The following is an 18373-nucleotide window of genomic DNA, read 5'->3' as shown; positions in this document are numbered from 1 at the left end:
AATGATGCATTACAAACATTATTAATCTGGGCTACCTCAGCATTGATTAAAACTTTATCATTGAAGGGAAATTTGTGAAGCATGTAATCACATGCACGTACAAAATACGCCCTAACAGACGAATAAAAAATAGACTTTTCTTCAGGTTTAAGGTCACACACTGCCCTAGAAGTAGAATTTCCAATTGTAATGTCATTATCTTCTTTTTGGTTCATTCTCTTGTGATAATCAACTTCCAACAATGATGAAGAGTTTTTAACAACGGTAGGTTTCACAAATCTTGTAATGACATTTTTGAACAATTCTATTAGAATACAGCGTAACAAGTGAATTTGTGGTTTCTGCGATTGCAAAACCACATTTGGTTTTTCAAATACTGGCAATGTATTCTGAAGGAACAGACAAAACAATTTATTTAGTTGCCGTGTAAGGAACATCAATAATCTCTTTTCTTGAAAGATTGCATGAACTATTTCCACTTTTTTGTGCAGGGTGGAATTTTGTTACTTTTGACTCTGGAACTGGTAATTCAGAACTTCGTTTCAAGCTAGAACATTTAACTGAAGTTTGGCTATCAGAAGAGGCAGCTTTGGACATTTTTGGTATCCTGTACGAATCTAATTGTCCTGACTTCTCATGTGGACGTGAAGACTTAACCTCAAAATTGAAATAACTAGCACTGTTGCAGCATTCTTGACAAACATTTCCCTAGCGAGAGCCAGCGAGTGCAAACATGTTTTAACATTTTTTTTACATCTGTGTCATGCAATACTTGAAATTCTTTTAACTTATTTTTCCTTTTTGCACTTTTTTCAAGATAAAAATAAATATCTACTAATATCTCATCAACTTTGCAAGGAAGAGTTGCTGCTGCCTTTTCTGCAGCCAAATTGATTAAATGACAAGCACAACCCACAACAAACAAATTGGGCATTTCTTTTTTTAAGTGCGCTGCTGCCCCGTTTTTCAAGCCTATCATTACAGGAGCATTATCAGTGCTGAATGATATGCAATTTTGAAGTTTAATATTCCGTGACCTCAAAGACTGTATGACCAATGCTGCAATATTAACTCCAGTAGAGTCTCCAGACAGTACAGGTACACAAAGCACTGAACTTTCCACCTTACCTGCTTCACTGCTGTAATAACTTACAACAACGGGGTATAATTTTGAATCGCTATCGTTACTCCCATCTGTCGCCACAGAGATTGCACCATTTTTTAACGTCTGCACAAGTTTTTCTTCTTCCATTTTTGCCATTTCAGATATAATTGCGGCCTTTTTTGTACGTGCACAGCCAAATTGTTGAGCTATAGCGCTATCAGGGAACATTTTGCGAAAGAACAACCCAGCATGATCTGAACAACTAACAGGGAGATTGTGTTCTAAAACAAAACACGTAAACAAGCACTCGGCATTCGTAACACTTTCTACTTGCCGGCTTGCACTGCCACAAAAGCGTAACTTTTTGTTTGCATCAACACAGCGTACATTATCTTGATGTTTCTTGGTTTGGATGTGTTTCACAACATCCCACCTTCCCCCATGCGATACAGCAAAGTCACAACAACACAGCGAACAAAAAGCAAAATGATCTCCTTTTCTGGAAGTTAAAGTACAAGCTGTAAGCTTTCTTGTATACAGTCAAGTATTTAGTTACTTTCTTTTCCGCCATGTTACTTGAGGTATGGAACCTTACTTGCTGCTTTAACCGCGTAATTCATTTCATAAACACATTCGTCGTGCAATTAATTTTGTAAACATATTGATATTTATCACGACACGAACTACCATAGATTACCAACTAAAAAAAAAACCCAAGCTGCACAAAGCATGTAAGAAGGTCAAGAATGCAAGATTTCTATTGGCGAATTATTTTAAGCGCTGATTACGGGTTGGCTACGCCCTTCGTGTTCTAGCCGAAGTGAGACGAACATTACCGATCGCCGAGCTGTGAGACAGCTGTGCGAGCGCCACAGCGCAGCGCCGAGCGCATGGAAAAACATAACCTTGAAACCTGATACCGGCCATTTCTAGTGCCGCTAAGCGAAAGGAAGCAAAAGCGGGAGATTCAAAGGCAAAAGCGGGAGGGCGGGAGGCTACACACAAAAGCGGGAGACTCCCGCCTAAAGCTGGAGGGTTGACATGTATGCGTTCCTGTCTCTTGTGTAATGCAACAATAATGATTTTTAAAATACGTTGTCGGATAACGTAATTGTGCTTTACAAATACCTGGCTCTATCTTCCAAATGTTTTGAAAAGTTCTGTTCACACAGGGTTTTTTCGGTAATGGTGTCGTGTGGGGCAGGTTGTAACAATGAATTATCTTTGTTACAACCTGTCCCGGCCCCTCTGGTGTAACAATGCAACACACATGATGTTGTTTTTTCGTTGTTTAAAGTTAATTTTAATACATTTTAGTGAATATATTTTTTCAAACAGCATTTGGAAATAAATGTGGGGGAATAAATCAGATATATTCTATGTTTAAAATGTATGAATGATTTTTTTTTTTCTATTTGTAGATGAAAAATCTCAAGAGGAAAACTGATCGCGGCAAGGCCACGATTGAAACACTTACACAGGCTGCCCAAGCTAATGTGTCTTTGTTGCCTAATCCAGAGGTGAACACTTAAGTTGACGGGTATTCTAGGCCAAATCCAATGGCCACTTCACCTAGGTCTACTTCAGTTATTGTGTCTTCTTTGCCATCAACACCAGTAAAGCAGTCTACATCATCTAGGTCTGAAGTGATAACATCAAAACGTAAATTTTCTCCTGAAATAGTGCTACCATTTCCTAAATCGGGAACAAGGAAAACAACAAGGAAGAGGATTGAGCGTAAGAGTGCTGTGTTAACAGATACTCCTGAGAAGCAAGCTATCGAAAATTAATACAAGAAAAGAAAAATTTCCAAGAACGAACACATAGAAAAGAAGAAGAAGTTACTGCAAGAGCACACTTAAAAAAAAAAAAAAAACTGAAGGATATTCAAATAACTTCATCTGAAGAAGAAGATTATGACGAAGCTTGTTTGTGTTTAGTCTGCATAGAAGCATTTTCAAAAAGCAAACCTGGGGAGGAGTGGGTACAATGTTTGGACTGCAAGCAATGGGCTCATTTTCAATGTGCGAAGAAGTCCAAGCGGTATATATGTCTCAACTGCATGTCAGATGGAATATCCGAGTAAGAAGTGCCTTGTAAAATTTTTTCAGAAGCATTATTATTTAATTTTTTTCTTTGTTTTCATTGTAATATTTTATTTAGCTGTATTTGTATTTTCTTTGATTTATTTAAAGTGAAATCTCATGAGTTTATAATTGAAATATACCTTGTATATTATTAATATATATGCATCAGACAGAGAAAGTGTTTTTCTCTCGAATTATGTAAATATTAAAATTCTGTTTTATAGGGTAGGCCTAAATTTTGAAATATTTTTGTTAAATACGGATTTTTTTAATGTATTTTAAGCAAATATTTCCTTGGTGTGTGTTTTGAACATTATCCTTTTGTTTAGATACTATCCATGTTAATTTTCATGTAGTCTACAGTCTTTATTGATTAAAATTCATTGTCTTAATGTGCTGTTACAACCAACCCCAAGTACTGTTACAATCAACCCCGCCGTGGGGATGGTTGTAACATTCTGCCTCCACATAGTTTTCACAAATTTTTGTAAGTTGTATCACTTAAGATACTTTTGATCTGCTATCAATCGTAAATAACATTACCGGCTTTCTATTTCCATGACTTGTTTGACTAAAACTCAAAAAACTTTGTAGTTATTTTTCATCAAAGTTGAAATGTTACAACCATCCCCGGTCTCCCCTACTAAGCCCGGTTTATATTTTATAACATTTCAAAATCTATCCTACTTTTATTACGGTCCACTTTTCAAACTGGCATCCCAATTATTAAGACGTATTCACATGAAAAAATATTGAACAGTATAATTTTCCCCACTTTTATTCTTAATATTCAAATTGAATGTTCATATTGGAGAATATTTTCATATTTGTATTCAAACTTAATTGATACTACAGGAACTGATTCGCACATGCTTAGTCTTTGAGTGAAACACTAAATATCTTGCGAGCTCACCTGCGATGCTGTTAGCAGGGATAAGCTGTTTCCGGAGCCCGTCGTGCGCAACATGACGTACCAAGTGCTCCAGGGACTGGCCTTCATGCACCGCCACGGCTACTTCCACCGTGACATGAAGCCAGAGAACCTGCTGTGCATGGGGCCTGACCTCGTCAAGATCGCTGACTTCGGGCTGGCCCGGGAGATACGCTCACGCCCGCCCTACACCGACTACGTCTCTACTCGCTGGTAGGTGTGCTTCTTGCTTGCCGTTTGCAACGCAGCGCCTTAGTAGTAGGAAATAGGGAGTTCTGGACCAGGAGAACAGGCCGAGGAGCGGAGGAGCCCCAGCAACAAGTTGTTATGTGTCAGTGTTATTATCATCTGCCGGTGACTTCACAGTTTGTTCATCAGTTTTAAGGTAGGTATCGTTGGTGGAGAAGCGCTGGTGTTAATTTTAATAATAAAATTCCAATTGCAAAGGCTTTGGCCCAATTCGAGGGATGCAAGCATCTCTGATTTAGTGGCCTAAAACCTTAGCCACTGGGCTACCAGATCAGTTGGGATATAGGGAAATAAATAAGGAATATATGTTTTTGAAGGGCGCTTCAACCTGCTAATCACTGCACCCGACAATGGGCCAGCAAGAATAACAATATAGGAAAAGGGGGGTTCTTCTAGTAGAACCTGTTGCAGCTAGTTTAGAGGTGTACATCAAAGAGTAAAAATTAGACGGGATCATAAGGAACACGAGACTAGTATATTATTAAGTATCCTTATACACATATATATTCTTTGGAATAAATAATACAGGTGAAAGTGCCCAAGCACAAAAAACAAGTTACTGATTATGAAGGTACATCGTGCGTCACAAGTGGTACTACTGAGCGAGTTAAACGCGAGCATAAATTAACAAAGTTAAAGTGAGCACTTACGCTCGGATCAATTCCTCCTCTAGAATGTTGGAACCGGCATGGCATGGCCCATCATATATGAGACCGTCGAGAGAAGGAAACTTACCCAGTAATTAAGCACGCTGCACGAAAACAAGAAAACCCGGGTTTTAAGACGTGCACACAGACGTCTCATACACGTGCGACAGAACCAGTAGAGCCTGCAATCGAAAACCCATAAGGGATAATCAAATAGGGGAAGGGGTGGCCAGCCAGGAGGCTTATGAAAACCACACGTTACAAAGAGCACGGGTAAAAAGGCAGAAAGTATGGCAATGCAATACCATCCTGCAACATCGAGGTCGGAAAGTGACGTGTGTTTCCATGAAAGGAGCGAGTGACAATATCAGTAGGTGACAGCCAAAAGAATGTTACAGTTAGATTATGGAAACACATGATTTACTTTACGCTAGTTCCACGGTCACCTCGCGGACAATAAAGCATCCAAACACATTACCGACCAGACGAAAGAGTGGACAACCACCACCGAACGCACAACCGACCCCAACGAAAGCTAGAGGTGAAAAAGGCCTAGAGGCGAAGAGCCTCGGTCGCACATCGACTTGCCACTGAAGGCGCCACCATCGCAGCGCGGGGAGAAGGGGAAAAGAAACGCTGCGTCACAGTCCCAGGAGTGGAAAGGAGGGAGGGGAAAGAGGTGTGCAGAGGGGGGAGGTGTAGGCGCGAGGCGCGACGTTTAGGCCTAATAAATGAAGAGGTTCACTGGGCCTCTTCACTTTCAAAATATGTCTTTTATTACTAGTAATGTGTGGTAGGTCACGTCACATTTAATTTTAAAAAATAGTTTCCCAGAGGATACCATCTTTAATTCAAGCTAAGGCTACCAAAGGGCACCACAGTCAGCAATCTTTAGCAGCAGCTGTAGCTACTAGTATGTGCCAGGCTTTAGTACTAGTTGGTGGCACCACACTCAAATACTAAAGGGTGCCACATTTAAAATGCAATTGGGCACCACATTTACTAAATGTTGCCAAATTTAAATTTCAAAAAAACATAACTGGTAAAAGTCACCAAATTTAAATTTCAAAAAATATATAAGAAGGCATTCTTTGATGTGCACAGAGTGCTTGAGGAAAGCTTTAAACACCCTCTGTGTAACCTAACATCCTCCTTGAACATGCACAACATTGATAATCACCTCTCTTCCCCCAGAAGTACTTGGACCCTCCATTAGCAGGCCACTTTATGTCAACCACACCCCTTCCCCCCACCCATACCTTCCTGCATGGCACCAGTGTCCACTGTCTGGAGGCACTGTCACGTGAAGGACGCTACTGTTCTGCTCGCAGCTTTGATGACGCGACACTTTGGAGAGCTGCAAGACGTTTCCATGGGGTCACCTGATGGGTTGTAACACTGGTGAAACCTCGGAGCAGTAAGATAGTGGAGCGTGCTTTTGAGGCATGCGAGAGTTCGGGAGAAGGAACCTGGACAAGGAGAGTCAGCTGTGACACAAGCTGAACCAGTGAGCAAGGCAGAGTCTCTTTGGTAGTAATATCAGGCTACGAGCGACAGACTTCGTGTGCGAAGGTTGGAGGTTCCAGGACAGTGCTGCAGTACGGAGGACAAGTATTGCGCTGGAACCGAGGTGCGCTGTAGAAGTAGAGGACATTAGGTAGAACCACTGTTGAGCCAAGCTCCAGTAGGGAGAGTAAATAGGGAATCTATTATAGTTGATAAATTTGTGGACAGCCATTAGACTGTTGTTACTTAATGAAAAATGTAAATATATTTAGTAATAAACTTTAATTAATTAATCTGTACTATACTTTATGAACCTGTATTCCCTACTCAAAAACGTAAGTAAATTAAAAAAAAATAATTAAAGTTTGCTTTCCGGCTGCTAGGTTCACCAGACATGACCCACAAGCCACCAACTCGCGATTCACCGTTATTTCTTGCTGCTCAAGGGTTATGTCAAAACAGCGGAATCATTTTTCTGCACAAAAATATTTTGTTTGTTGGAGTATATGTGTTTCTACAAGTACCATTTAAATTTATTTTTAGATTCATTTTATACATTTATTATTTCACCTTTATGAAAAGGTGTGTTTTTTTTTTATCCTGTAGGGAACAATTCTGACACGTGTTATTTTGTTTCACAGCAGTTATATGTTCATCATTGTTTACTGGGACAGTTTTGAGTCCATTGTTTTATTCTGCTGGAACTCGGTCATTTACTTTTTCCCACAGCTGTATTCACTCCACGTTCTTCCAATCCTCCTCTCTTCCTTTCTACACTTCTACATCTACCACCTGTCTCTCTGATTTTTTCAAGGTCTTCTACCACAGTGGGGCCTCCTCCCCCATTAAACCCTCCTAAAACTATGAAATACCTGATGCTATTGTGCTGTTACATGACTGTCCCATGCACAGAAAGTGTATTGTTTTTTATTATAAATAACATTTTATAATTATTATTATTATTTGTTTACATTTATATGTTTTGCTCTATTGTTGTTTAATTGTATGTATCTACGAGTACTATACTCTATGGCGTAGCCCAAGTGACTTTGAAGCTCAATTAGCAAGACCCCTCTAGGGAACAATTGACTTAAACGGCAAATTGAACTTTTGACACGTAATTTGCAAAAAAGAATTTTCATTGTTGAAAAATCAAGTTTTAAATTTAAGACATTTTAGCATATTAAGTTGTATTGTTGAGTGTCTGTATTTTGTTTTGATGTGATAATTAAGTCAACGATCTTTGTGTCTCGGCCAATGAGAGGCCATGTTACTTAAGATAAGCGTCATTACTGAAGTTAAGAAAAAAGTCTTGGAATAATGACGGCGTTGGCTAGACAGCCTGGGTTTCAATCCCCTAAAAAGCTAAAATTTCTACGAGCTAATTAGATCATCCGACTGCTAGGATGTTTTCAATCGTCGTTTGAAACATAATTAAATGTTATTTAAATAGGGCACGTTCTATATGACGTGTAATTAGGAGTGAAATTACAGTGAGTAAAACTGACTCATGATGTTATTCTGAACAAACCATATTTCTGCATTAATGTAATATAATATTGCCAATGGACATATAAACATTGAATTTTGAGCTGAACACAGTAAAGCCCTATTGAAATAAACAGTTTTTAAGCCAATTACAATTCTGATCTAACAGTTCTAACCCAGAGGTGAAATGAGACGGAGCTCTCATGACGTTCTACCACACTTACATCTGAATTCAGCCGAGGTACACTAAATTAAATTAAATTACGAGGATAATAAACAGTATTTTTACACACTAAATTCAATCTAGAGTGAGAGCAACAGACACAATTAATTTGAACTTATGAACTTTTGTTGTGTTTTATCATGTGTGCAACGTATCTCCTGTTAGTTAAAAACATAATAGTATACCACTGGTCAAACCAATAATTATCTATATTTTGTCTGATTAAAGATTATTTGTTTAATCCTATGTTACCCTGTTATTATTTTACAGTGTATATGTTTGTTTTCTTAATGACCTTAAAGTACATGTTGTCACTCTCATGCCAATTCTAGATTTGAAGTGTGTAATTATTTCCTTTTTCTCTTATGTACCACACTACACTAGTCCTATCCTTGTAACAAAGTTAAGTTGTACATAAGAGTGGCGCCCAGATACAAATTTAAAATAACCAAAGAGTCTATACTCGACCGAGTATTAATAGTCAGAGTAATAACTATAGAGTGTATTAAAACAGAGTGGCAACCCAACTACGTAGTGGGGCCTGATTTGCTTGTGTCAAATCTGATAGGTTTGTTGACATGCAAGCATTTAATTGAACTTTAAAGTGGACAGAATATTTGTTGTAATAGGTAATTGTATAGGCAGTAGAGGTATTATGCTATGACTCAGCAGACCTACAATCTGAGAAGCAGGGCCAACAGTGTATGTGAAGAGTGTCCCTTTACACATGGCTCTGACAGTGACACATTGACAGCCATGGAGTACTGTAATTCACCCGAAACCAGGGAAATGAATGTACCTACACACTTACACACACACTGCGTAGTGAGAGGTTAGGGCGGCCAGTGTCACCTCTTCCCACAGGAGGCATAACACAAGAACATGTCATGACAACTACTACACCAGGAACATCCACATCGAGTCCTGACCTGACACAAGTACTACAACAAATGTTACAACAACTCTCCAAACAGGCAGAACAATCTGAGGACAGAATCATGTCTCAACTATCCAGGCAAACAGAACATGCAGAACAAATGTAGGCCAAACTAGATCAGATGGAGGCGAAATTAAATCCGGTGGAGGCGAAATTATACCTGACTTTTTCCAGTTTACAAAGTCTGGAACACAGTATAGAGGAGAAGCTAGTACAGCAGCAGAGGGAGATTGAGCAGGTAGTGGAGAAAGTGACACAGACAAGTGAACGAGTAGGGGAGTTGGAAACCCAACTATTATCCATTCGCGAGAATGTGACCCTAGAACAACATGGTCTGAGGGAGTTTTGTCAACGTAGCCAGGCGAGTATGAGGGATGAGCTGCATGGGCAGACCCGACGACTCGAGGTCAGGCTGGAAGACATGGAGGTAGCGACCTCTAACCTACGAGATTGCCTGCAGAATCTAACTGTAAGCCTGAGTCGTACACCTGACACAGCTGGTAATGCTCAGCGAGAGGCACCTGAGGCACCACATGTTGATACCAGTAGACAGCTGCACCCCATACCTGGGTGCAGTTATGACACCCATACTGCAGAATCACTACCCAGACATTCTGCCGAAACTAGGACAACAGCTGAGCCTAGGGCACCTACAACAACAACAGAGCGTCATCTGGACCCGGTAGCTCTCATGCACCACCCAGCAAAGCTGTGGGCAGAGGCCATGCCTACTTTCGCGGGCAGAGCCAATGAGAGTCCCATGAGATTCCTCAGGAAATTCGAGGAGTATGCAGCCATATTTAATTTGACTGACGTAGAGATTTTAAAGTGCCTGAACAATGCTTTAAAGGGTCAAGCATATTATTGGTGGGAGCTGGCCAGCACCAACACCCACAGCTTTGACCAGTTCAGGGAGCTATTCAGACAACAATACTGGAACATCAGGATCCAGAGTAACCTAACGGCACAACTCCACGCAGAGAAATACAATCCACGGAAGGGCACATCTCTAGAGGCGCACGTGTCAGCAATGCATGACAAGACTAGGTATTTGGACCTCTCGATGACGGATGAAGAGTTTGTGGCTGCCATGTTAACCCAGCTGCCTCTGAAATACCAGAAGCAGTTGTCTGGCCTACACTACCGTGATGTCACCGAATTTCGTGACAGGCTGCTCAACTATGACAAACTCGAAAAACTGGATCGAGTGGCACCCAGGACAGAGGAGGCAGACCGAGCACCACCTCACCAGAAGCAGCACCAGGTCAACCCTTACTGGCAAAACCATGAGGGAAAGCAGAAACCGGAGCGCCAGGCAGCAGTCAACTACATGAGCTGGCAGGCAAGGGGAGAAGCATCTCGTGGTAACGGCGTGCACTACCAGAGATACCAGACGGCTCCCTACAACAGGAAGCGCACCTGGTGGCCCAGCAACAGGGGATACCACAGCGGTGAAGAGGGGGCAGAACGAGCCAGGAAGAGTGCCCGTTACGAAGAGAGGAGGCGGTTCCACTCGCCGGAGCAACGGCCACCCAGGGAATCCCGCAACTACAGTCGTCGTGCCTCATCTGATGAAGAGAGGGAATACCACTACAACCAGCATTGCAGGATGAAGGAGAGGCAGTACTACGACCGGCGTGAAGATTCCCGCCTGCCATACTACCAAAGCCCCAAGACGACAGATAGCGTTGGAGGCAAGGCCCACTTCAGCCACCCATCTGAACAACCGGCGTCGCCCAACAGGACGTTTCGCCAGAGCCAACAACCAGGAACAACAAATCAACATTTAGCGCGTCCACGCTACATACTAGACAACCCTGTTGCGGCAGAGTTCAAGGCCGCAGTACATGAAGCTGCAGGTACCCATACATGGTACAACAACAACAGGACCGTGCCAGACTCGCAGGATGCGCGAGTATCAGCAGGCACATTGTACTAACTGGATAGGTCTGAGGCGATCAACCCTATATATTTTCCCCGACTGAGTCAAGACCAAGATGAGAGAAATCTACCCACCGGTGAAGAAGTGGATAATTTTATAAGCAAGAAGCTTACAGCTGAAGCTGCAGTCCGCAAGAGGAGGCACCCCGCATCAAAATTATCTACCTTCAAAATTGGTGACCTAGTGCTCAAGAAAACTAATCCAGTGAGCAAAGCTTGGGAAAATGTTACCAAGAAATTGTTTTTGTTGTTTGATGGTCCTTATGTAATAACTGGAACCATTCATAAAAATTGCTATGCTTTAGCCGAGCCATCAACAGGCCAGTCAATAGGCCGCTACAATATTACACAGCTGAGGGAATATATAAGAACCCTACCACTGCAAAATAAATATTGGTCGACGCACAAGTTAATGTTTACCTCATTGTCATGTGAGCGAGTATGCTGGAGTAACAGCTGAGAGCAGTCTGTATGTGATGGCTAGCACAAGAGCCATGTAATCCCCGTGTTTATAATGTGTTATGTTGTTATGTTTATTGTACGCCAGTAGAGGCGTAATATAGCCGCCGAGTATACCCTTGTGTAAGAGCGGAAGTGTAATTCCCGCCAGTGTCCTGTGACGAGGTGAAGTGACATGCCACCTGCACTGGGATTTGAGTAGCCAGTGAAGCTATTATGGGTATAAATTATTTATGATGTATTTGAGTATTTTACGGCTAATGTATTCTTCGATTTGGGTACTGACCCACTAACACTAACACATATTGGGAAGCACTAGACTCGCCCTATTTACTGTGAAGAGCTATATAATTACCTAGCAAGAAGACATGAGTGTAACTGTGTTCGACAAGATACATGCGTGATGTTATCTCACCTAGCTGTGTACACATGTGTAAGCCCTGCCATGCAAAGCAGTTCTACAAGCACAAAACACTTTGCTACTACAAGCAAAAATATTCTAGTTTACCTTGTTATGGGTTATTCCAGTTGAGATTACGCTGCACTGTAACACTGAATCTTGCAGAGATCACCACAATTTAAAATGAAAGAGATATATTATTTTTGGTTGAATATGAGAAAACTAATAAAATTTCAAGGAGTTATCCTTTTTCTGATGTTTTAGGTTAGTATCACTTGGGGATACTGATTAGAAAAGTATGCATCCATTTCGCATACAAATCCAATCTATTAGTGGTGTTGAATTTAATTAGGTTTTATTCCTATATTTTGTTGTTAAGAAAGAGGTATGCTAATCTGCTATGAAATTATAACAAGAAATCTGTAGAAGACATCTATTCAAAGTTTTATTGGGAAAAGAACCCTATACAGAAAATTTGTAAATTTCACTATACAAAGCACATGGTTTTCAAAGTTTGTTTATTGTGTATTTGACGACAATGAGGAGTCTTGATGTAGGCTGACCTGAAAAACACTGTGTAGAACCCTATGTCGCGAGATGACACGCTCTTGCAGTGAGTGTCCACAGGCCTCATATAAATAAACTTCAAGCTACAGCCTTCTCCAAGGAAAAGAGAAAAATTCAAGATAATATAAATTTTTAAAATATTAAATCAACATGAGAAAAGAGAAAAATTATAATTACTACTCAGCAGGAGCTGTTGCAAGCTATCCTGAAAAACACATGTTATGTTGTTTTGCTTACAAGTGATATGATAGCAGGTTGCTATCTGTACCGAGGCCAGGAGCCTCATACACATTACAAGGCTCAATTCCTATAAATAGAGTCCCGATTATATGGTGAATCGCGATAAAACGAAATAACATCGAAAAACACATTAACGTACGACAAAACACAGAAAAACATGTCAACACACGACAAAACATGAAAATAGGCAACATTCAGTAGCTTTTATTATTTATTTAACATAAACTTCTGGTTTCCGTAGCATCAATATGGCTGGAATCAACTCGGAATGTTTTGAATTCCATTCTAGACAACTAGAAAATGAAATACAGGTTATATGTACAATGTCCGTGCTTTGTTTTGATTCTTCACTTCATAGAGTCCATAGATACATACAATGTAAAGACGTGAAACCTAGATTAGGCATGTTCCAATAAGGATGGTATACTAGTACTTTGCAACACTGAAACAGTACTCTAGCGTCTAGCCACAGAGTTTTCACACATTTTAAAATACATCTTTTTGAGTTGCTGTTTTTGTATTGAGTATTGCTGTATATTGCTGTTTCTTGTAAGTTATAAAATGCTGGTTTTATTAAGTTTTGTTAATAAACAATGGTTTTTAACTTTTACTAAAAATAAAACCGATAACACCGAAATCTCATATTTTTAAAACGAATTTGATCAAAAAATAACACCATAAAATCGGGACTCTACCTATAAAGAATTTATTCATGAGAAATGATCGCGAATTCCCGACCCAGCGAAACCGCTACGGGTCGGTAAAACACACTGAAAATGAGAGTGAAATGAAGGAGCACCGAACAGCTGATTGGCTCCGATAATCACAGTGTGAAATCAGAGGCCGGCAGGAAAATAAAAGAGTTCAAGTAGCACACTCGTCGAGACGACTGAAAAAAAAAAAAGACAAGAGAATTCGTCGGTCGCTGCAATAAAAGAGGCGAATAAATTAGACAAGAAAAGAAACATGTAGTGTGATTTCTTTCACACAGCCTTGTCACCCAGCTAAAAAAAAAAACACTTTGTTTAGCTAAAAACATTTGTTTAAATAATGCATTAAAAATGTTATTAAAGATTAGGCAATCATAATGGCCTATGCCTGACACTGTATATTGTAGATGTAATGTAAATGTTATGATATTATATTATGAATTATAAATTTTTGTGAATTGTTGAAAAAAATGTAGATGCACAAAATGCATGAAGTTGATATGTCAAATGAAATGTGAAACACATAGGCAGCACTAGGTATTAGGCTGCATGTAATTGAACCAATGTAAAATCACATTCTAACAATATGAAATATGTGATCTACTAGTTAATTTATGTAAAGTTGTAATAATTTGCAAACGTTTTATGAATATATTATTCATGCTGTATGAGCTTATTGTTTATTAAGCTAAGTTTTGTTATTGTTACTATATATTTATATTCTAAATATATTTGGTTGGCTAGGGGTATATTTACGTTAAGAACTGAAGTTGATAGGCCTGCAGACACTCGTGCTTAGAAGTGCACGATCACACATGTTGTAAGTGATAAACTTTGATTTACGAACGAGATATTTAAGTTAAGAGAGTGCAGTGATTACACTCGGCAATAGGAGTGAACAGAGACGCGAATTCCTTCGGATGTGTACCTAACAATGACGTGTGCTGCAAATTATGTACTGGCGCCGCGGTGATCCGCCGCGTCACGCACTGGACCAGGACCAGGGTGGCATGATTCGTCGCTCCGAGACGACTGTCCCAGCGGGAGCAGGTGACGGTGATCCCGTCTGCTCCGCCGCCGCGCGCCCGTGACGTCAGCCGACGTCCCGCGCCGATTTGGTCGGCATGGCTGTCCCAGGGCAGGAGAGTCACCACCCGGTGATGTTTGGTCCCAGGTTCACCTTCCACAGGATGCTGTCAGTGCCACAGATGGAGGCTGATCCACTGCTACAGTGATGACCTGGATAAAGTCCCATTGTTATGCAACATGTACATTTCATCACATTTCCCTTGTGATCGCAACGTATACATACCGTGAGTATTGTCCTCCGAGTGCCACTGCATACAACTTAGTTCCAGGACTGACGACTACGAGAACTTCAACAAGATTGCAAGTTTTCCCGCGAAAATGTACCGACGGCCAGCACAGGTCTGAACTCTACAACGGAGTGCTGCACAATGAGGGGAATTGTCCACGAGTCAGGAAGAGGGGTGTGGGACAGGTGTCCTTTCTTGCGCCAAAGTTTTTTTTCTCTCCCTCTTTCTTTTCGTCGTTTTGTTGTGTCGCGCGAGTCTTGCCTGGCAACGAACTTTTTTTTATTTAACTCGAGCAGCGAGTTTCCAACTGAAAAGCATACCGTGCCTTGTTCAAAATTTGAAAATTGCAGCACACTATGCTTATTAAGGGCGGCAATTCTGTGCTGTTACATGACTGTCCCATGCACAGAAAGTGTATTGTTTTTTATTATAAATAACATTTTATAATTATTATTATTATTTGTTTACATTTTTATGTTTTGCTCTATTGTTGTTTAATTGTACGTATCTACGAGTACTATACTCTATGGCATAGCCCAAGTGACTTTGAAGCTCAATTAGCAAGACCCCTCTAGGGAACAATTGACTTAAACGGCAAATTGAACTTTTGACACGTAATTTGCAAAAAAGAATTTTCATTGTTGAAAAATCAAGTTTTAAATTTAAGACATTTTAGCATATTAAGTTGTATTGTTGAGTGTCTGTATTTTGTTTTGATGTGATAATTAAGTCAACGATCTTTGTGTCTCGGCCAATGAGAGGCCATGTTACTTAAGATAAGCGTCATTACTGATGTTAAGAAAAAAGTCTTGGAATAACGACGGCGTTGGCTAGACAGCCTGGGTTTCAATCCCCTTAAAAATCTAAAATTTCTACGAGCTAATTAGATCATCTGACTGCTAGGATGTTTTCAATCGTCGTTTGAAACATAATTAAATGTTATTTAAATAGGGCACGTCCTATATGACGTGTAATTAGGAGTGAAATTACAGTGAGTAAAACTGACTCGTGATGCTATTCTGAACGAACCGTATTTCTGCATTAACGTAATTTAATATTGCCAATGGACATATAAACATTGAATTTTGAGCTGAACACAGTAAAGCCCTATTGAAATAAACAGTTTTTAAGCCAATTACAATTCTGATCTACACTTTAATTAGTTCTAACCCAGAGGTGAAATGAGACGGAGCTCTCATGACGTTCTACCACACTTACATCTGAATTCAGCCAAGGTACACTAAATTAAATTAAATTACGAGGATAATAAACAGTATTTTTACACACTAAATTCAATCTAGAGTGAGAGCAACAGACACAATTAATTTGAACTTATGAACTTTTGTTGTGTTTTATCATGTGTGCAACATATCTCCTGTTAGTTAAAAACATAATAGTATACCACTGGTCAAACCAATAATTATCTATATTTTGTCTGATTAAAGATTATTTGTTTAATCCTATGTTACCCTGTTATTATTTTACAGTGTATATGTTTGTTTTCTTAATGACCTTGAAGTGCATGTTGTCACTCTCATTCCAATTCTAGATTTAAAGTGTGAAATTATTTCCTTTTTTCTCTTGTGTACCACACTACGCTAGTCCTATCCTAGTAACGAAGTTAAGTTGTAAATAACAGTGGCGCCCAGATACAAATTTAAAATAACCAAAGAGTCTATACTCGACAGAGTATTAATAGTCAGAGTAATAACCATACAGAGTACTTAAACACTATACAAAAATTATCTACTGCACCTGACCTTGAAAGTGGCTTAATCGTTTTATAAAAATTTATTGTTTTACATTTTTAGTGCTATTGTAATGTATAAATATTTACTAATTTTTTTTTTATCTTCAGTACTCTTAAAAATCAGATAAAACCAAAATTTTTATGATTTTTATTCAAGATGTCAGGTATGCATTCTTTCAATAATTTTTGAAATGAAGAAGGTTGCCATAGAAAAACATCCAGAGTGGACAGCAAATATGAATATGTAAACACACGAATAACAAGTTAATATCAGCTCATGGAAAATGTAGTCTATTAATATTTTTATTTAATTCCATCTATATGATAACTCATTTTCATGATAGTGTTGTTTAGTGTTGGTCTATATATATATATTATATATCTCTCTATTTTTCTTGTATTTTTAAAATTTTATGTGTAGGTACTTTAAAGGGGTGTATGTATTCCAAACATGATCTCTTACATGCCAGCACTGGTATTTCTGCCACAGCCTTCATTACATTTGTTTTTACAAATGCTTGTTAGTGGTGTATCAAATAGTTTTCTAAAGCTGCAGGGGGATGGGGCCAGATGGCGATGGTCGAAACGGACACTTGGGTCTGCTTCCAGGTACCGGGCCTCGGAGGTGCTGCTCCACTCGACCAGCTACGGCTCGCCCATTGACCTGTGGGCCGTTGGCTGCATCATGGCCGAACTGTACACCTTCCGTCCCCTCTTCCCGGGCAACAGCGAGATCGACCAGATATTCAAGATCTGCTCCGTTCTTGGCACACCCGACAAGGTGCACTTATGCAGATTTGTGGATATTATAAATATATTACAGTAACTCTCTTTTAGTTAGGTTTTTGCTCCAAATAATTATGTCCTTATTATGTGTTTCAGCCTTTTAGGAAATTGTCTTGGTTATCAAGTTCAAATTTTAAGGTCCCTTGTTTGGTTTTTTGTATTTAATTGTACACTAATATTGCTCTATTTTATGTACATGTAATAAGAGTAAGACTAAACTGTGGCTAATGCTGCATGTGTAGCTGTATAATTCTTTGTTTTCTATTAAAGTATTAAGCTCGTGTTTTTATTTTTGGTTATTATGAGTCCTAACATCAGGGAAAGACTTCTGCCTCTCATCCTGCAGTGCAGCTAACAAAATATCAATAGAACCAACATAAACATTGTACTCAATACTGAGACACTAGCACAGAGATGGTGTGTTAAATTTTGTATACGTGATCGTTGTGTGTCAATCCACAGAATAGGGATCCAGTAGGTCTTTGTTCACATTAACGACTCAAGTATTTTAAGAGCTATTTTCATTGACATTTCTTCCTCCTATATGTATCCTGCGTTTCTACCTCAGCTTTGAAATAGTTTTATATATAGCTGCATAGTGAAACATCCGTAGGAATGGCCCTAAAAAAATAATGACATGAAAGTGGGTATGGTGACAGATCAATGATTTGGAACGACGGCTATGCTGGATAAGTAATTTTGCTGAGTTATCAAATTTCAGTAGAGATTTAAATAGGATAGAAAATGAAAAAATGTGCAGTGTAACTTGCTATAAAACAGGAAACATTGTACCAAAAATGAAAAATTACAGAAACAATAAACTCTGAGCAAACTATAAATGCACTCAGTGCAGTAATGCGATTTGGTGGCCAAGGTGAACAGAAGCTCAGTTGGTGCTAGATTATAAAATATGAAGAACAAGAGAATGTTGAATTAAAGATCTTTCAGTATAGAATAAGCAAATACAGCGGGAGAGGCACAGCTGCATACAAATGACAAGATTAGGCAGAGGTGGATGTCTGTGCTGTGTG

The 18373-nt window shown here is 39.5% G+C and overlaps 1 protein-coding gene across 20 annotated transcripts in view; it reads left to right on the top strand.

Moving 5' to 3' along the window:
- The window catches only part of LOC134527213 (serine/threonine-protein kinase dyf-5), a 407519-nt gene that overhangs the window by 223215 nt on the left and 165931 nt on the right, over positions 1 to 18373 (top strand). For 11 of the 20 annotated variants that reach the window (XM_063359689.1, XM_063359690.1, XM_063359704.1 and 8 more), the window contains 2 exons: positions 4121 to 4336; positions 17166 to 17337. In XM_063359689.1, the coding sequence (XP_063215759.1) occupies positions 4121 to 4336; positions 17166 to 17337 (388 nt within the window). The remainder of the gene's footprint in view (positions 1 to 4120; positions 4337 to 17165; positions 17338 to 18373) is intronic. The other 9 variants (XM_063359694.1, XM_063359691.1, XM_063359692.1 and 6 more) reach the window with 1 other exon arrangement.

The sequence above is a fragment of the Bacillus rossius genome, chromosome 1 (genome assembly GCF_032445375.1).
Source record: "Bacillus rossius redtenbacheri isolate Brsri chromosome 1, Brsri_v3, whole genome shotgun sequence".
Classification (NCBI taxonomy): domain Eukaryota; kingdom Metazoa; phylum Arthropoda; class Insecta; order Phasmatodea; family Bacillidae; genus Bacillus; species Bacillus rossius.
Note: the sequence above shows the minus strand (reverse complement) of the source record. Positions and strands in the feature narration are given on the sequence as shown.